At 42.1% G+C, this 26,363-nt stretch overlaps 1 protein-coding gene across 1 annotated transcript in view; it reads right to left on the bottom strand.

Moving 5' to 3' along the window:
• Positions 1 to 26,363, bottom strand: part of RYR3 (ryanodine receptor 3) — a 381,491-nt gene that overhangs the window by 255,168 nt on the left and 99,960 nt on the right. Inside the window, exons 11-13 of the mRNA XM_024732458.1 lie at positions 12,283 to 12,456; positions 8,439 to 8,560; positions 1,186 to 1,354 (exon numbers count right to left, since the gene is read on the bottom strand). Coding sequence (XP_024588226.1) covers positions 1,186 to 1,354; positions 8,439 to 8,560; positions 12,283 to 12,456 — 465 coding nt within the window. The remainder of the gene's footprint in view (positions 1 to 1,185; positions 1,355 to 8,438; positions 8,561 to 12,282; positions 12,457 to 26,363) is intronic.

The following is a 26,363-nucleotide window of genomic DNA, read 5'->3' as shown; positions in this document are numbered from 1 at the left end:
CAAAACATGCATTTTTATGCCTCAGAGACCTAAATAGCATCCATTTGGGGAGTTATCAGCAGTCTCCTCTGACGGGTTTGCTCCCCACGTGTTTAACTCAATCCGAGGACATACTGAGGAAGGGGGAGCATGAATGAGTCTCACAGAAGCCTGCCCTGTGTCAGGTGTGAAATGATTCCGACTCACCCAGAAACAGCCCTGGATATAGGACCCATTTTTCTCTTAGATGCACAAGACATCTCCCCATCCCCTTGAAAAGAGGTGGAATTTACAGACAATAAGACTAAAAGAGGATTTTAAACTACTTTTCAGCTAATTTACAATACTATACCGCCCAGTAAAAATATCGGTGCCCAGCTGTTCTTAAAGAGCAGGAGGGAGGTGTTAAGTATACTTTCAGCAGACCTATAAGGCACACAGAATGTTCCCCCAGCCAAAGTCTGCTCACATCAGAAAGCTGGGTAGGGACGGGGTCTACTTCCCATGCCATCAACTTTGGAAACGCCCAAGGGACGAGCCCTGTGTCCAGGAATGGGGGGCTGCAGGAATATGACCACGGCCTTCCAATTAGTGCCAAATCATCACGTCCAAGTTCAGAAAAGGCATGTGACTTGTCTAAGGACACACACAGCCAGGGATGGAGCCAGAACTAGGGCGAGGGTCCCTAGAGCCCCAAGTTAGTATTTCTCCTATATCCGGGCCCCATCCCAAGTGACTTAGATGCTCAAGTTCGACTTGAGACATAGCAGCATCCGTATCTCTCAAACCAGCTCCTCAGGCATTTCTGATGTGGTGGAACCTCGGCATCTGTATTTTTCCAACAAGTTTCCAGGGTAATTCTGACACCTTCCAAAATGTGGTGATCACAGCCAATGCCATACGCTCATAGCTGAGATTTATGGAAGATGAATTTTGGATACATAGGTGACACTGAGGCTTTAAATTAATCTGGTTTGAACGTGCCAACATACAAGCGTGACAATGTTCACTGCTAATGTGATCAGGGGTGCCTACAGGGAAGGGCGGCTTCCAGGGAATCCTTTTCTTTCCAGCTTCCTCTCTCTCTTGTTCTCTGTCTCTTTCTTAAACACGTGCATGCATGGAGACAAAGCTAAATTGTAGTCATTGGGGGTACTTTAGCTCTGGACACAAAAAGAATCTCAATTTCTAACGTTTTGGACTTACCTCTTCCTTGAAAAGATTCTGTCTGTTTTTGAGTGAGCGGAGCTTGTTCTGCCTGTTCTCATGCTGCATCTCCTCCTCCGGGGGCTGGAAGTAGGCGATCAAGTCGTGTAAGGTCTGCAGGACCTCTTCTATCGGCAGGGTGACAGGGGCTGCTGTGCGGCTGTTTCCACTAAAACCACAAATATGGACGCGGCTCAGGCAGTGGGTCCCCAGCAGGGCTCTGACAAGTGTCCACTAGGTTCTGGCTCCTCCCTGCCCCACTCTGGGCACACGGACTGCTGCCTGGGCTAGTCGCTGTACAGATGACCACAAATTGTAGTTTGCCGACAAACAGAGCAAAGGGAGAGGACTTCTGATTCAATGTTAAAGCCATTTCATAAATCAAGGGAAATGACCCTTGGCTGTGTGCCATCATTTTTTCTTTTTAAGTGGAAACACGTTTATAAATAATATACTTATTAACCCATAGCTCTTTTAGACTATCACACGTTTTTGGAATGGGTTAAGCATTGGCTGGAAGGGGTTTCATCAGTAGGTCTCTTCCCCCATCTACATCTTTGTCTTCTGTCTGTCTCCATGCATCTTTGTGATACCTCTGCGTGTGTTTTTCCCTTCATATTTGTGTGTGTGCAGGCACCCCATGTGTTCTGTATGTGTGCTTCCCCACCCCATTTGTTGATGTCTCCCTTGCTCTCTGTATCTGTCTCTCTCTCCTTCCTCTGTGTGCCCTTCCTCTGTTTATCTGCCTCTCCCCTAGCGTCCCATCTCTCAACATCCTTCCTCTCTGTCTCAACATCCCCATCATCTCCCTCACTTGCTCTGTTGTGTTCCTCCCATCCTGTATGTGTGTCCATCTGACTCCCTCTGCCATAATTTTCCAAACAAATCTTAAAGTTAAATCCTTTCAACACAGAGAGACCACAAACCTCCACAGATGACAAAATGACCCTTCATTTTCCCATCTCCTTGAGAGGGGGACACCAGTGAGCCTTTCAGAGGTGAAGGCTAAGAAGAGGAAGGGGGAAATGGACCCAGCCCTCATGGAACTGCATCTGTGGCCCCAGCAGAACGGGAACTGATTCCATGTGTAAATAACATCAGGGTTTTTCCTTGGTGGTCAATTTCTAATGAGCTGTCCTTTCATTTACATCAGATTCGTTTATGTATCAGACTGGACACACGCTAAGAAAAGATCGTGATCTAGGCCTAAAGCAAAGGCTTACGAACAAGCCCTGAAAACACTCAGGTTATGAGGTAACGATAATTCCATTTTTGTATAAAAATGCCAAGTGCACATGATGAGAGAAGAGTGAATTACAGGCAGGAGGTATTTCTCTGCAGTGTGTCCTCTGGCCCATGGCAGGTGCTCAGGCAGCGGTTATTAATGACTCTCCGGGACATTATTGGACACAGAGACAGTGAGGAAGAGAATCCCATGTGGATATGAGGTGAAGGTTTGGGAACAAAAACCCAATCAGAAATGACTCTCCAATTCTAGATTCAGTGAAGAATGAATTCATTTTCCTCAATATCTCTGGTCTAGTTGCAGAGTTTGTTTTTCTCTCTCCCTCTCTCTCTTTTTTTTCTTTTGAAATATTTTGCATTTACTAGAGATACTCATGCCAGTTTCTTATCATGTGATAAGAAATGAGGATGAAAGAAGAGGTTTGCAGGCATTTCTGTAGCTTGATGGGGCAGTGCATTGCTACACAGAGGGTTGGAAAGCCCAGGGTCTCAGGCATAAAAAAGAATGAACTTCTGCCATTTACACCAATGTGGATGGACCTTGAGAATATTATACTGAGTGAAACAAGTCAGAGAGAGAAAGACAAATATTGTATGATATCACTTATATTTGGAATCTAAAAGATAATACAAATGAATGTATATGCAAAACAGACTCACAGATACAGAAAACAAACTTGTGGTTAACCAAGGGGAGAGGGAAGTGGGGAGGAACAAAATAGGGGTATGGGATTAACAGACAAACTATTATGTATAAAATACCTAAGCAAGAAGGATATATTGTATGGCACAGGGAAATATAGCCATTATCTTGTGATAACTTATAATGAAGTGCAATCTGCAAAAATACTGAATCACTACGCTGTACACGTGAAACTAATATAATATTGTAAACCAACTATACTTCAATTTCAAAGAAGAGAAACACTTGGGGAAAACTGAAGAAAAAAAAAAGGGAGACATTTTAAAATTATAAGAGTCAATTTTGGGGGAAGATATACCTATTATAAACATAAAGCACCCAACAACAGAGACCAAAATATGTGAAGCAAAAATTGACAGAATTGAGGGAGAAATAGACAATTCAACAATAATAGACTTCAGTTACATCTTCAAGCAGGTAATGTAATAAGCTATATAAATAAAGGATGAAACCACATCACTATCTCAATAGACAAAAAGAATCTGACAAAATCTAACACTCATTGAAGATAAAAAGCTCTTAGCAAACTAGGAATAGAAGAGAACTTCCTCAACCTGATAAAGGGCATCTACAAAAACCCTGTAGTTAACATCATACTTAATGGTCAAAGACCAAATGTTTTCCCACTAGTTCAGGAACAAGACAAGGATGTCTGTTCTCTCTGCTTTATTCCACATTGCAGTGGATGTTCCATCCAGTGCAATCGTGCAAAATAAAATAAAATAGAAATAAAGGACATTCTTATTGGAAAGAAAAAAAAAAACCTTTTTATTCCCAGATGACATGATCCTGTATGTAGAAAATTCTAAAGAATCCACACCAAAAATTATCCCCGGTAGAATAAAAAATTTCATTTAAGTCATAAGATACATGATTAATCTCTATACCAGTATTTATAGACACCAGCAGTGGACGATCTGAAATGAAATTAAGAAATCATTTCCATTTGTAGTTGTGTCAAAAATAAATACTTAGGAATAAATTTTACGAAAGAAGGGAAAGATTTATACACTGAAAACTGTAATATCTTGCTGAAAGGAATCCAAGAAGAATAAATAAATGGACAGACATTCTATGTTTATGGATTGGAAGATTCATTATTAAGATAAAAATTTCCTGAAACTGATCTATAGATCCAATGCAACATCTATCAAAATCCTAGCAGACTTTCTTACAGAAATTGACAAATTCACCCTAAAATTTATATGGGAATGCAAAGGACCTAGAAGAGACAAAATAATTTTGAGAAAAAGTACAAAATTGTAGGAGGACTCACTCTACCTGATTTTAATACTTACTATAAAGCTACATTAAGGAAGACAGTGTTGTATTATCATATACATGTTTTAGCATGTGACATGAGTATACCTGTATGTGTGTATCTCTCTCTCTCTATATATATGTATACACACATGTTCATGTATATACATACATATGTACCTTTATGTGTACATACGTGTGTATGATTTATATATATATATGTATATGTATATATATATAAAACACATACACAGAAATACTCTTCAGCAATAGAAAGGAACAGAACACCATTATGTACTGCAACAGGGATGAACCTCAAAAATGTAATGCCAAATGAAAAGGCCAGATTCAAAAGATCATATATTGTGTGATTTATCAATTTAATGCATTAAAATGTGATAGAAATAGATGATTGGTTGCCTAAGGCTGGGGGTGGCAACTAGTATAAATTGCAACGGGCATCAGAATCCTTCTGGGGTGATGAAAATGTTCTAAAACTGAATTGTGGCAAGGGCTATACGGCTCGTAAATTTATTAAAATTCACTGAGTTGTACACTTAAAAGGATGAATTTTATGATATGTAAATTATAAGCCAATAAAGCTGTTTAAAAATAATTTTCCGATTGCTTGGCATGTAACTTGCACTGAATTTTTAAAAATAACAGCTTTATTGAAATATAATTCACATATCATACAGTCATCTATTTAAAGGGTACAATTTAATGGTTTACTAGTTTTTAGTATATTTACAGAGTTGTGCAATAATCACCTAAATCAACTTTAGAATCTTTCCTCAGCTTTCCCCCAAATCCCACACCCATTAGTAGTCACTCCTCTTTTCACCTGCTGCCACCCCAGCCCTAGGCAACCACGGATCCATTTTCTGTCTCTACAGATTTGCCTCTTCTGGATATCTCATATAAATGCAATAATACAATATGTGTTCTTTTGTGACTGGCTTCTTTCACTGAGCTTCATGTCTTTAAGCTTCATTTATGTTGTAGTGTATATCGGTACTTCATTCCTTTTTATGGACATATAATATTCCATTGTATGGATATAGCACCTTTTATTTATGCATTCATCACCTGATAGATGTTTAGGTTGTTTCCACTTTTGGGCTATTATGAGTAATGCTGCTTTGAACATTTGTATACAAGTTTTTGTGTGTGTGTGTGTGTTTCATATCTCTTGAGTGTATACCTAGGAATGAAATTGTTGAGTCATACAGTAACTCTATGTTTAACATTTTGAGGAATTCCCGGACTGTATTCCAAAGTGGCTGCAACATTTTACGTTCCCACCAGCAGTGTATGAAGGTTCCAATTTCTCCACATCCTATCCCACACTTCTAATCGACAGTCTTTTTGATTATAGCCATCCCATCCTAGTGAGAATAAAGTGTTATATCACTGTGGTTCTGATTTGCATTTTTCTGATAGCTGATGGTATTGAACATCTTTTCATGTGCTTATTGGCCATTTATATATCTTCTTTGGAGAAATGTCTATTTAGATCCTTCACCCATTTTTAAATTGGTTCCATTTGTCTTCTTAATGCTGAGTTGTGAGTGTTTGTTCTAGATACAAATCCCTTATCAGATCTATGATTCACAGATATTCTCTGCCATATCATGGGTTGTTTTTACACTTTCTTAATGGTGCCCTTCACAGCAAAAAAGCTTTTAATTCTGATAAAGTCCAATCTATCTACGTTTTCTTCTGTAGGTTTTGTTTTCGGTACCATATTGAAGAAACCATTGCGTAATTCAAGGTCATGCTGATTTGAGCCTATGTTTTCTTCTCCAGGTTTTATAGTTTAAGGTCTTACAATTAGGTCTTTAATGCATTTTGAATTAATTTTTGTATATGTGTGAGGTAGGGGCCCCTGACTTAAGAAAGATATAAGAACAGAGGTTGAGAGAATTGAGGGCCACATTAATAAAGCCATCCACTCCCTATGGTGATGGTTGTGGTCATAGCCCAGACTATATGAAAATTTCACGTGTACATGTAGCTAATTTTTTCTGCCCATACCAAGCCATTCGTTCTTAGGCTCTTTCTTTGAAGAAGGAGAACAGTCTGGATGTAATGCAGAATAAAAAGGAGGAAATATTTTGCTCAAGGTTCACAGAAAACCAGCGGCAGAGCCAAAAGCAGACAGAAGATCATTGATTTGCAGGTCTCAGTCCCATCCTGTAGCAGGAATACCCCTATTGTCTAATTGCCTTCAATTTAGTATCAGGACCCCTGAGTTGTACATAGCCAACCAACCAGAGGTGATATTTCTCAGCCTTCCTTCAGCTAGATGTGGCCATGTTACTACTGTTAGCCAATAGAATGCAAGATAAGGTGATCTAATTCTGGGTTATATTTTTTTAAAAAAGAAATGGCTTGCACTCTACTTCCTCTGTCTTCCCATCTTTTCAGGATGGACCTCAGACATGGTATTAGTAAGCTATTTTTTAAATTAATTAATTAATTAATTTATGGCTGTGTTGGGTCTTCGTTTCTGTGCTAGGGCTTTCTCTAGCTGTGGCAAGGGGGGGCAACTCTTCATTGCGGTGTGCGGGCCTCTCACTATCACGGCCTCTCTTGCGGAGCACAGGCTCCAGACGCGCAGGCTCAGTAATTGTGGCTCACGGGCCCAGTTGCTCCGCGGCATGTGGGATCTTCCCAGACCAGGGCTCGAACCCATGTCCGCTGCATTGGCAGGCAGATTCTCAACCACTGTGCCACTAGGGAAGCCCTAGTAAGCTATTTTTAATCACATGGATGAAGTATACATACCAGCACAGTTGGTTCTCAACTGTGGCTGAATATAAGAATGTTCTGGGGAGTGCTAATAAAAAGCTGGTGTTTGGATCTCACCCCAGAGACTCTGATGCAATTGTTTGGAGATGCCACCTGGGCATCAGCGTGTTAAAAGCTTCCCAGATGAATCTAACATCTGGCCAAGGTTAAGACCTTTACTCCAGGGCAGTGGTTTGTAAACTTTAGCAAGCATCAGCATTAACTGGAAGGCCCATTAAAACTCAGTTTTTCTGAGGTACCACTCCTCGGTGTCTGATTCAGTAGGTCCGTCGGGGGTAAAACCCAAGAATTTGTATTTTTAACAAGTTCCCAGGTGATGCTGCTGGGCTGGTCCAGGGACACACTTTAAGAACCTGTAGGAGATCTCAAAGAAGAAAACTGAGCCCCGGTAGCGGCATGGTCTGTTTTCCCCAAACCACCTGCCTCCCCTATATTATTACTTGAAAAAGAAATAAAAGTTTATTCTGAACCACAATGGCAACTTAGCCTGTATCCTAACTAACACACATCCCTTGGATCACAGTAGTTCAACAGGAAGGAAAATAAAAGTATAAAAATTTTTTCTCATTTCATGCAAATTCACACATGCAATTGAAACCCTCTAGGCTTTAGAGATTTTCCTATGAGAGAAGGATGGCTTGCAACACTGCACTGTTTACAACAGAATCCATTCCTCGTGGTAACTGGTGAACATAATCCACAGAGTTCTGTTTGCGCAGCACTGTTGAGGCTGGAGGAATTATGATCCAAGCAGGCTAAGTTACTTTCCCCCATTTAAGTCCCAGCCATAGGTGGCTAACCCAAGCCTTCCATGTAAATCTCCTTGGAACCAAACCACAGCAACAATTCTGAATGATGTAGAAAGCCTTTCTAAATAGCACAGAGGGTGTGGATCCATTACTCCTCTCTCCTCCCCTCTTCACGCACTAATACAAATGGGACTTAAAGCACTCCAGATCTTTCCACTTAATTTTCACGAGAAGACCTTGGGTGTTTGTGACACCAACCTGAATAACTAATGCGTCTTGGGCATCTGTTGGGCCAAGAGTGAAGCTGGGAGGAGCTTACCTACTGGGAAATAAGTTTCAATCCCAAGCTCTTTCTGGCAAAACTCTTTGCTGGTGCATACTTATTTCCTGAAAATTCATAGTATTAACAGGGGATGGTTGGTGGGATTGGATGGCCACAAAATAGAAACTGACGAGCAGCGAAAGGGAAGGAGCTCACCTACCTTACAAACTGGCTGAATAAAGCGGTCGTGTTCCGGATGATCCGGGCAGCCTGGGACTCCTCATGCTGGCATCTCTGCAGTGTTAACCCGTCATCCATGTGGCCTTCCTGATGGAGTATGACCTACCCCAGAGCCAAGGACACCAGTTCCAGGTTACACAGCTGGAGAGTCAACGTTTCTGGCAGTATTTCCCTCATGCCTTGTACTCCTTCTCCCCAGTCAAGTTCCCCACAGGCCCATTTTGAAAGTGGGACATTAACAAAGTTATTTTCCCCATACTCCCTATTGCTGACCTATGACTCATTCCTGAGACACGGTGCTTTGATGAAAATGAAACTTCATGTGCCACTGTGATGTGAGTTACAATAAATTCCTTGGGTCTAGATGGCCAATTTGAAAGGGTGAAAACATATTTTATGATAGATTTTTCTCTTAAAATGAACACAAAACCTTATCCTTGGAGATGAGAAAAATCACTTTGTTCAGAGCCTTTTCCTCCAGAGATAAACCAAGAAAGAAGAAAGACAAGTTAAAATAAAACCCTCTACTGGGATCAGGCATGGCTTTCTCTCCTGAATGACAGCTACACTGAGTTAGCTGACTGTAGAACTGGGGAAGCAGCTCGAGGTGGTAGTTTGCTTCTCATGGAGGCTAGAGAGGGGGTTTGAAAGCCTGGGCTTGGGTATCAGCTGACCTGAGTTCTAATCCTGCTAGGCCACATCCCAGCTGTGTGACCTTGGGCAAATCTCTGCTTTGACTTCACCATCTGCAGGTGTTATTTAGAGGGTTGTTTAGAGGATTCGATGATTTACATGTAAGTCATTTAGCATGTTTCCTAGAATATAAAAGGTACTCCATGCATATTTGTTATAAGGGGAACTATATTACTGATCTCAGATCAGTTGTCTGGAAGCTAGTATACTTATTGCTCGCCAGCGACATCATGATAGAATTTTTGGGTGGGGCTGGCATCTTTTGGCGTGGAGGTCAGCTGCTTTTTTTCTCTAGAAGGGCCAAATATATACTGTTATTAACTGGGATGGTTTGACTCTGGTTCAAGTCAGGGTCAAATCCTGATTCAAGTTCCTGGCATGGTTTCCTCTGGATGGTGAGTAAGTGAGGGGAGGCCATTTGTAGGTCCTGGGGAAGGGGGATGGGGGTCAGTCGGCCTCTATGACAATTAAATATGTGGCTCCAAAAAATATCCTTAGAATAAGGATTTTTGTTATCTCATTTTTAGCACAAAGAAACAACTTATTTTCCTTTCCACGTGAAAATCTCTTCCTTATTTTCATTCTTCTGAAAGCATATCCTGATTTAATGAATTCATACAGGAAGTAGAATGCTGGCTTGTACAAGTTTATGTTCATTTTCGAAAAAAGACCTCTGGCCTCAGTCCCAGCTTTTGGGTCAGTCCCTGAAGACCTTAGGTTTTGCTTGTTCAGATAACACATTCAAACCAGCCAACTAAACAAGAAAGTAATGAGAAATGGGGGAGATGCAGCTGTTAGAATGTTGTTATTATGTATCCTATTGATCGCTGCAGCTCAGGTCCTTCCTAAGGTCCTTTTTCTCTCGGAGGAATTCCATAACCCGAGAGCAGAAGCCCAAGATGGAAAGGTACTTCCTTTAAGGTGAAGTATCATTCGTCAGGTTTTTCACTGTGTCTCTTTCCAATTGGTTTTTCTAAATTCCCATTTTGTTTCATAAAATGCTTAACACAGATTGGACATTCTTTGTATCTATAGAGGGGAACTTAACTGGCTCCTCGCGAAATGGAGCTGGGCAGCCCTATCAAGGGCTGAGCATTATGGCACCATTTAGAGAGAGTTTCTGGAAGCATCTCCCAAATTCACATGCACATTTCAGCAATTAAATGGACCTCTGGAGTATGGCCAGATGAAAAAGTCAGGGGTAGGCACAATAAATCAACACCGTAAACTGGGATCTCTCCTAGTTGACAGGGTCCTTCAACTGTGTCCCCACCCACACAGAATTACAACCAAGATCCACAAATTCTACTTTCTTAAATGTCATTCTTATCTTAGTAGGTATGAAAAATTGTGGAAACTCTAGATGATATTATCATACTCTTTTTTTTTTTTTTTGCAGTACACAGGCCTCTCACTGCTGTGGCCTCTCCCGTTGCGGAGCACAGGCTCCGGACGTGCAGGCTCAGCGGTCATGGCCCACAGGCCCAGCCTCTCCGTGGCATGTGGGATCCTCCCGGACCGGGGCATGAACCCGCGTCCCCCGCATCGGCAGGCAGACTCCCAACCACTGCGCCACCAGGGAAACCCTATCATACTCTTTAAAGGATTTAATTTTCTTCTCATTGGCTGTTAGGGTAGATGATGGGCCTTTGGCATCGATTTTCAATTTGCCCTTATTTCCAGGGTGCAGCCCTTACTCCTGGGTTAGAGCCCTTTTGGGGATTCAGTTGAAAACCTACTGTATTTTCAGGGGCCATTCCAGCTTGAGGGACTTCGACTATGGACTATGTCTCCTAGTACTGTCATACTGTCCACATCTCTGCTTTGCTCTTCTCCACCATAGCTGGCACTTTCTGTTCGCTATCTTAGCGTCATACTCTATCCACAGTCAGCTTAAGATGCTAGGGGAAACTGCATATAGAATTTCAGGTTCATGTTTCTATAGTTTCCTCCACTGGGGAATGTGGCCCCTCAAGTCCCAGAAACCTCGGCTGACCTTATCAAAATATGTCTCTCCAGCCCGGTGAAACTAACTTAAGACCCCACTCCTTGTGCTGCAACTCAGAAAAATGCTGAGGGGAAAGTGGTGATAAAGGAGGAACTCACCTTAGTGCACTTACATTCTATTTGGGATATTTAGTACCCATGTCCTGGGTGCCTTGCTTGTGGAAGCCTTCAAACGGTTTGTTTCTGTGTTTAATCCAGCCTTTATAATTATTGGCAGAGGAAGGGCTGGGTTCATACAAGTTAGTCTTTGTGGCATCTTACTTATTCTATTTTCTACCTCCTCTTTGTAATTTTATTTTCCCTTTCTGGATATTTTCCTGGTACATTTTACTTTATACAAAAATAAGCTATTTATTACTTTATGGTTTCCTCCCAACCTCCTTTCTTACAATAACCAGCATTCTGGGAAACTTTTCATCACCTCCCATTAGGCTGACATATAGAAAACACAGTGTACGGTGCTTCCTAGAAACTTATTATGGGACTCCTTGGCTACCCAAACCCGTGTTTTGTAAGGGTTTTCAAAAAAAAAATTATCATGCCTGAAGCATCTATTTTCTGGTTCCTATCAAAAGAAACCCTATTATGGCAATTGACTTTCTGGAAAAAAGATGTTGTATGTATCCAAGCCAGATTTCCCACTGTAGGAGGCTGTGACAGACCACTCAGATCTGCATTCATTCTCTGGGAATACAGTATCATTCCACGGTATCTCCTATTTCTGCATGTTGCTTCCTGGGCGCTTGTTATCATGCTATCTGCCTTTTTCTTTGTAGAGATTCTATTTAGTCTGCATATTATGAAAACTGCATAATAACTCAAGTATCCACTTAAATGAAAGGTGCAATGATGTGGATACTCCCAAAACAGCATACCACCAAAAGTCATTTAGTTCAGGTTTTAGAGCACATGGAACATATTCTACCCTCTCCTCACAGATTTGTCATCTATGTAGCTCTTTTTTTTTCCCCACTGAATATGAGGTCAGAGTAACCACATTAGGCTACACAATCTGTCACAGAAATAACTCTTCAGAATAGTAAGAAGTAAACATACATCATGTTCACCTGATTCTCACAATCACTTCCCTTGCCTAGTTGCTTCCAGCCTTTTTAACCCCTCACCTTTCTTTTCACAGGTCCCAGGCGGGATGTCTTGGCATCTTGTGCTTTGTAGGTCACCCAGAGACCACTGGCTATATGTTGGACAAAGCAGACAGAGTCTCCGTACTTGATTTCTGGGACTCCCATGCCCTCTATATCTCGCTTGTGACTGGAATCCAGTTTCTCCTTGATTTCCTATTTCACAGAAAATAAAACAAACGTAGGCATGTCTGATTAAACAGAAATGCAATGTATAAAGCAAGTCACCTGTGCAGAATTTGTAAGCCAGGGAACCGATTACCAGGGTAATCATGATGTGCCCGTCCAAGCCAGGACTGCAGAAAGCCTTGCTTCCTTTATCTGCTGCTAATTGCAAAATCAATGGATTTCAAGTTTTGGCTACTTTAGTGATTATTTAATCACTCTTTGGTTCTGGTTTTATATATTTCTCCATTATATTTTCTACTTTCTTCATCCCGACTTAGATACCTTAATAACTAATGCTTTACTGGCCAAATAACTTATTTTCAGCAAATTGTATCTTCCATGATTTTAATGGTTACGTTATATAAATGCCCTGACTCAGAGCTTTAAATATATCTGTTAAAATCATATAAGTATGGAGACAGAACCAAGATGGCAGAGTAGAAGGACGTGCTCTCACTCCCTCTTGAGAGAACACCAGAATCACAACTAGCTGCTGGATAATCATCGACAGGAAGACACTGGAACTCACCAAAAAAGATACCCCACATCCAAAGACAAAGGAGAAGCCACAATGAGATGGTAGGAGGGGCGCAATCACAGTAAAATCAAATCCCAAAACAGGTGTGTGGGTGACTCACAGACTGGAGAACACTTATGCCACAAAGTCCACCCACTGGAGTGAAGGTTCTGAGCCCCACGTCAGGCTTCCCAACCTGGGGGTCCGGCAACAGGAGGAGGAATTCCTAGAGAATCAGACTTTCAAGCCTAGTGTGAATTGATTGCAGGACAGGGGGAAACAGAGACTCCACTCTTGGAGGGCACACACAAAGTAGTGTGTGCATCAGGACCCAGGGGAAGGAGGAGTGACCCCAGGGGAGACTGAACCAGACCCACCTACTAGCATTGGAGGGTCTACTGCAGAGGCGGGGGGTGGCTGTGTGGCTGTGGCTCACCGTGGGGACAAGGACACTGGCAGCAGAAGTTCTGGGAAGTACTCCTTGGCCTGAGCCCTCCCAGAGTCTGTCATTAGCCCCACCAAAGAGCCCAGGTAGGCTCCAGTGTTGGGTTGCCTCAGGAAAAACAACCAACAGGGAGGGAACCCAGCCCCACCCATCAACATTCAAGCAGATTAAACTTTTACTGATCTCTGCCCACCAGAGCAACAGTCAGCTCTACCCACCACCAATCCCTCCCATCAGGAAACTTACACAAGCCTCTTAGATAGCCTCATCCACCAGAGGGCATACAGCAGAAGCAAGAACTACAATCCTGCAGCCTGTGGAACAAAAACCACATTCATAAAAAGATAGACAAGATGAAAAGGCAGAAGGCTATGTACCAGATGAAGGAACAAGATAAAACCCCAGAAAAACAACTAAATGAAGTGGAGATAGGCAACCTTCTAGAAAAAGAATTCAGAATAATGATAGTGAAGATGATCCAGGACCTCGGAAAAAGAATGGAGGCAAAGATTGAGAAGATGCAAGAAATGTTGAACAAAGACCTAGAAGAATTAGAGAACAAACAAACAGAGATAAACAATACAATAACTGAAATGAAAACTACACTAGAAGGAATCAATAGCAGAATAACTGAGGCAGAAAAATGGATAATAAAACAAGACCCATATATATGCTGTCTACAAGAGACCCACTTCAGACCTAGGGACACATCAAGACTGAAAGTGAGGGGATGGAAAAAGATATTCCATGCAAACTACAATAATAGTGGGGGACTTTAACACCTCACTTACACCAATGGACAGATCATACAAACAGAAAATTATTAAGGAAACACAAGTGTTAAATGACACAGTAGACCAGATAGATGTGACTGATATTTACAGGACATTCCATCCAATAACAGCAGATTACACTTTCTTCTCAAGTGCACAAGGAACATTCTCCAGGATAGATCTCATCTTGGGTCACAACTCAAGCCTCAGTAAACTTAAGAAAATTGAAATCATCATATCAAGCATCTTTTCTGACCACAACGCTATGAGATTAGAAATGAATTACAGGGAAAAAAACGTAAAAAACACAAGCACATGGAGGCTAAACAATACGTTACTAAACAACCAAGAGATCACTGAAGAAATCAAAGAGAAATCAAAAAATACCTAGAAACAATTGACAATGAAAACATGACAATCCAAAACCTATGGGATGCAGCAAAAGCAGTTCTAAGAGGGAAGTTTATAGCTATACAAGGCTACCTCAAGAAACAAGAAAATTCTCAAGTAAACAATCTAACCTTACACCTAAAGGAACTAGAGAAAGAAGAACAAACAAAACCCAAAGTTAGCAGAAGGAAAGAAATCACAAAGATCAGAGCAGAAATAAATGAAATAGAAATAAAGAAAACAATAGCAAAGATCAATAAAACTAAAAGCTGGTAGCTTTTAGCCAGACTCATCAAGAAAAAGAGGGAGAGGCCTCAAATCAGTAAAATTAGAAATGAAAACAGAGAAGTTACAACAGACACCGCAGAAATACAAAGCTTCCTAAGAGACTACTACAAGCAACTCTATGCCAATAAAATGCACAACCTGGAAGAAATGGACAAATTCTTCGAAAGGTATAACCTTCCAAAACTGAACCAGGAAGAAACAGAAAATATGAACAAACCAATCACAAGCAATGAAATTGAAACAGTGATTAAAAATCTTCCAACAGGGCATCCCTGGTGGCGCAGTGGTTGAGAGTCCGCCTGCCGATGCAGGGGACACGGGTTCGTGCGCTGGTCCAGGAAGATCCCACATGCTGTGGAGCAGCTAGGCCCGTAAGCCATGGCTGCTGAGCCTGCGCATCTGGAGCCTCTGCTCCACAACGGGAGAGGCCACAGCAGTGAGAGGCCCGCATACCCCCCCGCCAAAAAACTTCCAACAAACAAAAGTCCAGGACAAGATGGCTTCACAGGTGAATTCTACCAAATGTTTAGGGAACAGCTAACACCCATCCTTCTCAAACTCTTCCAAAAAATTGCAGAGGAAGGAACACTCCCAAACTCATTCCATAGGGCCAACATCACCCTGATACCAAAACCAGACAAAGATGCTACAAAAAAAGAAAATTACAGACCAATATCACTGATGAATATAGATGCAAAATTCCTCAAGAAAATACTAGCAAACAGAAGCCAACAACACATTAAAAGGATCATACACCACAATCAAGTGGGATTTATCCCAGGCATGCAAGAATTCTTCAATATATGCAAATCAATCAGTGTGATACACCATATTAACAAATTGAAGAAGAAAACCCATATGATCATCTCAATAGATGCAGAAAAAGCTTTTGACAAAATTCAACACCCATTTATGATTAAAAACCCTGCAGAAAGTGGGCATAGAGGGAACCTACCTCAACATAATAAAGGCCATATATGACAAACCCACAGCCAACATTATTTTCAATGGTGAAAAACTGAAAGCATTTCCTCTAAGATCAGGAATGAGACAAGGATGTCCACTCTCACCACTATTATTAAAATAGTTATGGAAGTCCTAGCCACAGCAATCAGAGAAGAAAAAGAAATAAAAGGAATAGGGCTTCCCTGGTGGCGCAGCGGTTGAGAGTCCGCCTGCCGATGCAGGGGGCGCGGGTTCGTGCCCCAATCCGGGAGGATCCCACATGCCACGGAGTGGCTGGGCCCGTGGGCCATGGCCGCTAGGCCTCTGCGTCTGGAGCCTGTGCTCCGCGGTGGGAGAGCCACAGCGGTGAGAGGCCTGCATACCGCAAAAAAAAAAAAAGAAATAAAAGGAATACAAATTGGAAAAGAAGAAGCAAAACTGTCACTGTCTGCAGAAGACATGATACTATACATAGAAAATCCAAAAAATGCCACCAGAAGACTACTAGTGCTAACCAATGAATTTGGTAAAGTTGCATGATACAAAATTAATGCACAGAAATCTCTTGCATTCCTATACACTAATGATGAAAAATCTGAAGGAGAAATTATGGAAACACTCCCATTTACCACTGTAACAAAAAGAATAAAATACCTAGGAATAAACCTACCTAAGGAGACAAAACCCTGTATGCAGAAAGCTATAAGACACTGATGAAACAAATCTAAGATGATACCAACAGATGGAGAGATATACCATGTTCTTTGATTGGAAGAATCAATATTGTGAAAATGACTATACTACCCAAAGCAATCTACAGATTCAGTGCAATCCGTATCAAATTACCAATGTCATTTTTTATGGAACTAGAACAAATCATCTTAAAATTTGTATGGAGACACAAAAGACCCCGAATAGCCAAAGCAGTCTTGAGGGAAAAAAATGGAGCTGGAGGAATAAGACTTCCTGACTTTAGACTATACTACAAAGCTACAGTAATCAAGACAATATGGTACTGGCACAAAAACAGAAACATAGATCAATGGAACAAGGTAGAAAGCCCAGAGATAAACCCACGCACTTACAGTCAACTAATCTATGACAAAGGAGGGAAAGATATATAATGGAGAAAAGACAGTCTCTTCAGTAAGTGGTGCTGGGAAAACTTGACAGCTACATGTAAAAGAATGTAATGGATAAAGAAGATGTGGTACATATATACAATGGAATATTACTCAGCCATAAAAAGGAATGAAATTGAGTCATTTGTTGAGACGTGGATGGACCTAGAGACTGTCATACAGAGTGAAGTAAGTCAGAAAGAGAAAAACAAATATTGTATATTAATGCATGTATGTGGAACCTAGAAAAATGGTACAGATGAACCGGTTTGCAGGGCAGAAGCTGAGACACAGATGTAGAGAACAAACGTATGGACACCAAGGGTGGAAAACCGCGGTGGGGTGGGGATGGTGGTATGCTTAATTGGGTGAGTGGGACTGACATGTATACACTGATGTGTATAAAATTGATGACTAATAAGAACCTGCAGTATAAAAAACAAACAAACAAACAACTAATACTAAACTTTCTTTGGGTTATTTGTATGGAAATATGTTAATATAAATGTTTCAGACATTACATGAAATTTCTAAAAATCTTATATGTTCTGGTATAATGTTATAAGTCATAATTCTAGTTATTACTTTAAATGTATATCTCAGAAATAACTAAAAAAAAACCATTTAAGTATCTTTCACAGAAATCAGCAGAGGAAACAGACTCTTGGAGCAGGTCAGGAGCTAGTCCCCTGCAGTAATTGTTGTATTAGTTTTTTATGGCCTCCTCAGTTGAGTGTTACAGTCAATGGGTTTCATTCTTCCATTGCCACAGTTTCACGGAACTTACTGTCTAGTATGGAAAAAGGAGTTGCTTGTGCACCAGGTGTCCACGTGGTGATAACCTGAGGTGCCTGTCACAAAGGGACTCAGGAAGTGGACTGGTAACTCTGTCCCCTTCTCATCAATCAGGGCCTCTACCCTATTTCCATTTCTTCTCTACATCTTGTGTTAAATTGCTCATTTGTAGAAGCCATTAGCTAGGTGGCATTTTGCATTTTTACAGAATAAAAATGTAGCACCCTGTTCCCTCCGCTGTGCCAACTTTACTCTCATTCTTAATGATGGAACAACAGGAGCTCATGCACTAAGTTCTTCCCATGTGTAAGGCAGTGCCCTAAGTTCCTTACATACACTAACTCTTCATAACGGCCTCGGATGTAGCTACAAATATTATCCCAGTTTTACGGAGGAGAAAATGAAGGTACAGAGAAACAAGTAATTTGTCCAAGGTCATTTAAGAAGTAGTGAAAGAGCCAAGATTTAAACCAGGAAGTCCAACTCCAGAGACTATGCTCTTCCGATGGCCCCAAACTCCTACTCACCCTTTAATACCCTGCTCAGGTGCCACCTTCTCTGTGAAGGCGGAGCTGGTCTCTCCTGCTGTATTTCCCCAGCACAGTCTCATCCCTCTATCGAGTACTTAGCACATCACAATGTAAACGTGCTTGTTTAAATGCTACTTTCCTTTTGCCAGGTTATAAGAGGATGAAGGGCATGGGCCAGATGACAATTAATTTTGGATTCCTAATACAGAGAATTATCAATTACTTAACAAACATAAATTGAAGGAACAAATATATATAGCTGAGTAATTTTTTTCCTTCAAATATATATATATATATTTTTTTCATTTCAGCTCCTATTTCTTTCCTTGAAATCTTCATAAAAGCAAAATTAGTTATTTTGCACACATTTAAGGATCATTTTGAGCAATGTTAATATATCGCAGGAACATTCTTATTTTAAATATATGTTGAAACACCGGCTGGATTGTTAAATATGACTTATTTCTCAAAATGAACATTTCCAGAGGAGCTTATTTCTGATTTTATAACAAAAGTCAGTGGGAAAATAGAATTTGATATTTTAGGATTCTTAATAGGCAAGTGGTCAAAAATGCATTTATTCTATAAAACAATGGATATTTGACTTTCATTTCAAAAATATCCAGAGTTCTATAGACACTCAAGCCAGTAGATAGATTTAAAATACAGCAAAGTTTTCATCTCTAGCCTGCTCTCTAACCATAGGCAATGCAGCAAAATAAAAATATTACACGCTACAGCTGTTAAATATGAATAATTACACTGGTTACCAAGAGCTCATAGTTAAAACAGCACATATTCCCCAATGATCAGTGACTATGGTCATTTCACTTGTTTTATCACTTTTCATTGATTTAAATATGACTTTGCCAAAAATAAAATAAATACTAGGATTTGTTTTTTTTAGAGTCTCTAAAAAATGGCATCAACTCCCAAAGTTCTATGGCTGGCACTACAGGGGCTGCTTGTAATTCAAAAGAAAGACAGAAGCAATAACAACAAAAACTAAAACATACAGACAAACCGACACTAAAGCCAACTCTACTAAACAACGATGACACAGCTTAAAGAAGTGAGAGCATCCCGAGATAGAGAAGCTGGATTTGGCTGACCACAGGTGGGTGAGCTCCTTTTGACTTAAGCCATGAACTAATGCTCCCCTCTCTGTCTTCACTTGAACATGGCCCCAGATGTATTTACTCTACTGCTAGAAATGGAACCTTCCTATACGATGGGGCTATTTCAGTCACTCCCTTTCAATAACTCCCCAATTCCCACAGAACACAATTCTCACTTCTAAAGTTCTTGTATACCACGTGCTTTAACCAAACTGGACTACGTCTCTGTGTCATATCAAGTGTTCCCTCCCTCAGGGCCTTTACTGACATTACACTTCCTGCTTGGAATGCCCCTACTTCATCTCTGTATCTTTTCATCTTATCCATCAAGCCTTTTGCAGATCCACCTGTGCATTTTCTCTGATCTCATGGCTCCTCCCTTCCACTCTCTCAAGACTCTTTCCCATCTTCTGCAATATGAATCCTTTGCTGGTACACTTCCTGTCCCCTGTCTCCAAGGGCAAGACTGAGATTTGTTTGTCTTTACATTTCGCACAATGCTCTGCCTAGGTTGCAAATAATTTGTTTTTGTTTTATTGGTCTGTGGGCATCAAGTTATCTGTTTATCTGCATCAACCTCCCCTACGTTAGATCATGAGTGGATTCCAAGAAGGAACAGGTTACTTGGCCTAATAATGTGTTGAAGGGTAATAATAATCATTACCCCTTGTCTCCACTGAGAGTTTATAAGGAAATGGTTGTGACCACATCATAATTGTCACATAAATATGTATTTAGTTTAGATGATAAGCTGCTGCTCTCCAGATTAATTTAAAACTTCTAGGAGGACACGAAAGGGAACTGGAACTACTATTCGTTTAGTGCCGACTTTGAGTGAAGTATTTTGCCAGGTGCTTTACAATGACAACACCAACATGTGAATTTACCAAAGACCTACACAGTGATGTGTAGTAGACATGACACTTTAAAAACATTTTATCTAAACCTTTCAATGGCCCTGCTGTTTTTATTTCTCCTACTTTATAGGTGATAAAACTGAGGCTTGCAGAGTTGGAGTAATTTGCTCAAAGCCCTGTAGCTAGTAAGCAATGGAAGAGAATCCAAAGACAAGTGTAATTCCACAGCCCATTTGTCATTTGAACATAATTTCTTGAATGGTAACTATCAGTACAGTTAAGTATTGATTGTATTAATGTTTATGTGTTTGAATGCTGTTATAAAGAAGAAGTGGAAAATACGTGTTATCATTTTGTGAAAAAAATGGCTCTGGGTTCTAAAGTATAAACTTCAGGAGTCATACATACAAACCACTAATGACAACAAGGTGATATGGTTTATATTCAAGGTGCAACTGGAATTTGGAAGAGAGAACAACTCACTCTGCCTGGGGAGTTCGTGATGATTTTATACCAATTGCCACTTTATGTGAGCTTGGCTAGGAGAAAGAGGAGAGACGGGGAATGCAGAAGGGGTGGACATTCTAATGAGACGGGTATAGTGTGGTAAGGGGGTGGTGAAGTCCAGAAAGGGACCTGAACAACAAGGACTCTGACTTCATCCTATAGGTGCACGTTTCTCAAACTCGCACTGTTCACAGACTTTCTGTGGGAAAAGAGGACTTTGGACAGTATCTTCTTCCAGGAGTCAAAGGGAACATTAGGATAGTATAAAAATGGACTCTTACGAGAATAGCAAAAAGAAACAAAACAACCTATTCAACTCTGTTTAACGTAGCATTTTACTTAAAAGAATTTTTTTTCCGTAGAATTATTGTTTGGAACACCTCTTGGAAAAAGCTAGCATAGGTAATGGGAATCCGTTGAGAATTTTAAGTGAGGGATAACACAAGGGTTGCATCTTAGTACGATTGTTCCAGCAGCAACGTGAATGACGGATTGAAGAGAAACAAAGGCGTAGAGATGGACGAGTTTTAGCTATGGTATCAGAAATCTAGCACGATACCTGGCACAGAGTAGGGCCTAATTCATGTTTATTATTAGAGTGAAATTTGCTGCATTTGACATATTGAAGCCACCTACATTCACAGAGGACAAAAAAGTACCTTTCCAAAAGACAGGAAAAAATCAAAAAAGATTCAGAGGAAAAGGAGATATGGGAAGATGGGCCCCATTCATGGATGCTGGGGTCAGCCATCAAGAAACTGCTGGTGAGACCATTCCTTCGTAAAAGTCGCAGGAGAAACCTTGAGAAATCACCTTTAGGTTCACTTCTCCACCAGTATAGTCCCCTTCTGCATTTCTGATCTCGAATGGGAGGTCTTAGAATGGCCTTAAAAAAATCGCACGCTGCAGGACACTGCAAGGAGCCTGGCTGGCCCCAGGGCTGGCTGCAGAGCCTCCGCTGGGTGGGAAGCCAATGACAGATCCTCTGCCATTTCCAGCACGCTAGGGGAGCAGGCCTGTCCGGCTCGTTAGGGAAGGTGCATTTCGTGAGCAGGGGTCACTGTGCTGGGCTCTTTCCTCCGTCTCTCTCATCAATCCCTCCCTACATGATCACCTTCAGGTAGGCCGCACTCCTGCCATTTCATGGATAAGGAAACACTCTCTTAGGTCATCTTCCTGGTCTCATTTAATCCTCATAACAATCCTTCGGGACATACTTCTTCACTCTCGTGTTTTACAAAAAGAGACAGGAAGACTGAACAGCATATGGCTGAGCCAGGATTCAAAGCCAGGTTTCCTCCACTTCAAAGCCCAGGGTTCTCCTTGACTGCCCCTCTATCTGGTCCACTTTGAACAATCAAGTCTTGGGAAACTGTCGAGTTAAATTTTACAAATGCTTTGTAGATTCCATTTAAAATGAAACTGCAGGAGGTGGTGCTGTCTTGGGATGACTGAATCTCAAGGTCCATGTTTTCTTCTTTCCCCTTCCCTCCTTTCCTTCATACCCTCTCTTTCCCCAACTGAGAACTTGGTGAGGAAATGGACAGAGCCAGCAAGGGGACAGGCGCAAACAGCACTACTTCAGTGCTTGCGATTTCACAGAGGGATGCTGTGAGCCCCGCTGCCCTCTTGTTTTGCGCGGGGCCGCTGAGGTTAAAATGCTGAAGAGGATCCCGTCTACAGGGATGCTTTCCACTCACAGCAGAGAGAGCAGTGGGCAGTTTATAAGGGGAAGTCACGTTTGGCCAAGAACACAGATCTTAACATACAGTAGATATTTGATAAATGTTGACTTAATTGAATTGGATGTTTTTATACACTGAGGAAAAATTTCCTCCAACTGAGAACAGTGATAGCTGTCTGCCTTTATGTAACAAAGGAGGCAAAATTTGAGACTATCTCAATCATTCAAAACTTATGGTAGAGTCATTAAAAGTAGCCATAAAATAAATGGCTTCATATAATAAGGCTTGCTTTAACATTATTAATTCACCCTTCCCTGAAAGGAACTGAGTGTTATAAACTGACGTGCAGACATGACATCTAAATAGACGGTCTTGCTGTGCCAGAGTAAATATTAAATCGCATTACCCGACAATCCTTGGGGAATGGCCTTGCAATGTCAAGACCACGGGAAAATGATGTGAAATCAAGTTCACAGAAATTTGACTTCGATGTTCAAATGAATGAATGTCTCTCCTTAAGTGTTTATAGGGGTTGTGTTATGATCGAAAATGATTACACAATGATGAGAAAATCTATGAAGAGGATGGAGGTTAAAATGGAATGGATTTCACTCTGTATGAACCTATGACCACATTTACGTATCCCTTCAGCAAGCAATGCTCAAACTTACTACATGCTACACACTGTGTGGGGTGCAGAGGTACAGAAAAGGCTGGGGGCATGTGATCCAGGAGCTCCCCATCGAGTGAGTGGTGACTGTAACGGAATCGTGAACAGGGCCCTGCTGGAGGGAAGGGGAAGGGCCTTCTTCCTGTGAGGGGCACTTGACATTTGTCTGAAAGATGCGGAGGAGTTCGCTGATGACGGTACGTGGAGGGTTAAAAGGGTACAGGTTTAGCGATGAGAAAAGATAACATGTTCAAAGACGACACGTATTTCGTATGCTGGGGCTCAAGGCAAGCGTAAGCTGGTGGCCAGTGATACCATGGAAGGGCAGGCAGGGGTCGGCCCTTACAGCATCTTTTATGACAGACTTCAAATGAGCTGCAACTAGATTAAGAATTGTGTTCAAGGTTCCACAGAGGGTAGATGGGAGTCAAGGCCAGATCTAGGTGACTTGGAAGCCATGTTCTATCTTACGCGCTACCCCTTCCAGATTAAGGGAATAGGTGCGATGCTGTGATTCAGAGCCCTCAGTACTTCCCAGGCCTCCAGTTTGATTTGGATCCCCCGCTGAAGGAGAGGAATGCAAGCTCTGACCGAGATCCCATTCTGCTTATTCACATAGTTTGCTCAGAGACCACAGTTTGATTCCATCTGAGCCAGGCCAGGTCAATGACTGCGGCCGATGCTCAGACTTGACCCCCAACCCAGCAAGGTTCAGTCACGCCCCCGTCCTGTCGTGCGGGTACAAGATTCACAGGGGCACCTGCCATCTTCCTCGTAAGGACAGTTTGCTGAGGATATGAACACACACCTGCGGCTGACCTAGGGCCCCGGGTCGTGCAGTCATAGTTGTCACGGGCTCGTGCAGCCTGACAGGAAACGTGGGGCGGGAAGCCCATCACTGCCGGTGACTCAGAGCCCAGCGTCCTCCCAGAACATAGGAGCCTAAATAGCGCTCCTTCTGGGAGTCTCTTCTCCTGTTCTCCAGATTCTCCAGCATACAGAGAAGATCAGATGAATAGCCCCACTCAACCCCATTCACTGAGGCACAAAGGACACACTACCTCCCCGTCTCAACCTTCCCACTGAGTCCCCCCAAACCCTGTGCTACCACCCAGGTCCTGACACGCTATTTCAGACCCCTGTCTGCCGTCTGCTCCATCACCTAACACCTGGTACAGGTGAGAGCTGGCCAGACAACTCAGAGCCTTCCCACTGTTGAAAAACAGAGCCACAAATCTCTCTGCTGGGGAACACTATTCCCCAGTGAGGGGAAGCACAGTGGAGAGTGTATTTAAGGAATAGAGCCTGCACCAAGTAAGGTAAAAGTACATTTATACTAAGGAGGAGTCTGGAGGCCCAGAGAAATCAAGGCATCTCTAGAGTTCTTCCCCAGGAGCTCTTTGGATCGTGGACGGCAGAAATACATGTTCCCACATGTTCTTCCTTCCCGTGCAGCTTCACAGTTAAGATGCCCAATGCCCTGTCCACACAATGTCCCAAGGAAGCTCCGATCTCCTGGGGGATGAAGCCTTATCTTGGCCTGACACGGAGACTAGGTCACTTTAATTTCAGTTCCTTTCAAGTTAAAAAGAAGGTAGCTGGACTGAACACTGCTGTACTGAGAGTTATTTAAACCTCCAACATTGTGACGCCAATGAAATGCAACCACATTGCCAAGTGCACAGGACAATGTGACTCACGGGTGACTTTTCATCCAGCTCTGCTATGCTGGCAGCCCCCTGGTACCATGATGCCTCTCAGCCATCAGCTGCTGGCCTCCCTGTGCATGGAAACTGGGGGACTTGCGGAGATAAGGAATGAGCTTTTGGAGGGTAAAATGTGCTCACAGGCTGGAAGTGGTGCCGAGTAGAAGGAATGTTATGAGGACTCTCCAGGGTACTCTGAGCTTTTTTGGCTTCCCACAGAGGCCACAACACAGGACTGAGCCATGCTCCACGAGGCTAAGCCAAGAAAGGAACGGAATGGAAGAGCCCCCTTGGAACAGGATCCCGCCAGCTGCCTGGAAGGCCACCTGATTCTTCTGCTGTCACAAGAGAAGGCTCTTTCTGCAGTAGTAAAGACCTCAGTGTCAGGGTTTGTCCCAGGGCTGAGGAGACTGGGGTAGAATGCTCAAATAAGGGACAAGCCAAGCTGGCATCTTAGAAAGGTATTTACATGGTCACCAGCTATGAGTCACTTCTTACTTTCCACCCCTCCCGACCCTCCCACACCTGCTCTCCCCGCCCACTTCATGTCCAAGTTGTCTCGAGGACTTTTCTGTTGCTTTGTTTCCACTGCTCCTTTTAGCCAGTTGCAATGTCCTAACACACTTCCTGGAGGCCAGAATGTTTTATTCCATGGTCATAAACTTGAATTTAAAATCCTTCTTGTGTTGAGAATCTTAAAAAAAAACAAAAGCGAGGGTAACATGAAGGAGATGAGCTCCGAAAACCAGAATGAAGTCAAGGAGCTAACGTGCCATTGGAAGAGAAGCAGACAGAAGGAGATGCTTGAATGGAACTGATGGCAGGAAGCTCTCGTTTCTTAAGGTTTGAACCATGGGTGTAGGAAAAGCCTAACTCTGATACAGGGCAACTAGGGGAGAAAAATCTCTGTGCCAGAGATTCTCTGCCTAAAAATACTTCAGGACCATAAAAGGAGGGAAAAAAGGAGTGTGACTCCTTGCTTCAAGGAAGACAGTGCTGAAAGACCGGCCTCTCTGATTCATTATGAAGCAGAGATGTCCCGCAGGAATGCAGCTGTCAGTTTGACACCGAGTCCTACATGAACGGAATCATCAATAAGCCTTTACTGAAATCGTGTTGAGAACACAAATCAAGATCTATTTCTGGAAAAGAGCAAAGAAGAATGAAGCTAGAGATGAAGCTCCCAACGGAGATGCTGAGCTGTCCTCTTAGGAGGTGCAGGCTCCCTGACAACTATGCATATGTTGGGCAGAGCCCTTCTCATGCTTGGCTAATCTTTCCAGAACAATCATAAAGTAACAGAGCACCAAACTGTCTGTCAGAAGCTAGCTCAGTGTGCAACTCCGACCATCCAACTAGATCCAGCTCTGAGTTACGCAGAGTCAAAACCTGGCTGACCGTTAAAGATAGAGGTTTCAAAAAACATTTGTCTCTCCACACACCAAGTGGCAAAGCTACATGTTTGGAGTTAACATGGTGACCACAGAATTCACTTTTAAAGAAGGCTGGAGATGGACAGGCCAGAGCTAAGAGATCTGGAGAGAACAG

The sequence above is a fragment of the Neophocaena asiaeorientalis genome, unplaced genomic scaffold, assembly GCF_003031525.2.
Source record: "Neophocaena asiaeorientalis asiaeorientalis breed wild unplaced genomic scaffold, Neophocaena_asiaeorientalis_V1.1 scaffold119, whole genome shotgun sequence".
Classification (NCBI taxonomy): Eukaryota; Metazoa; Chordata; class Mammalia; order Artiodactyla; family Phocoenidae; genus Neophocaena; species Neophocaena asiaeorientalis.
Note: the sequence above shows the minus strand (reverse complement) of the source record. Positions and strands in the feature narration are given on the sequence as shown.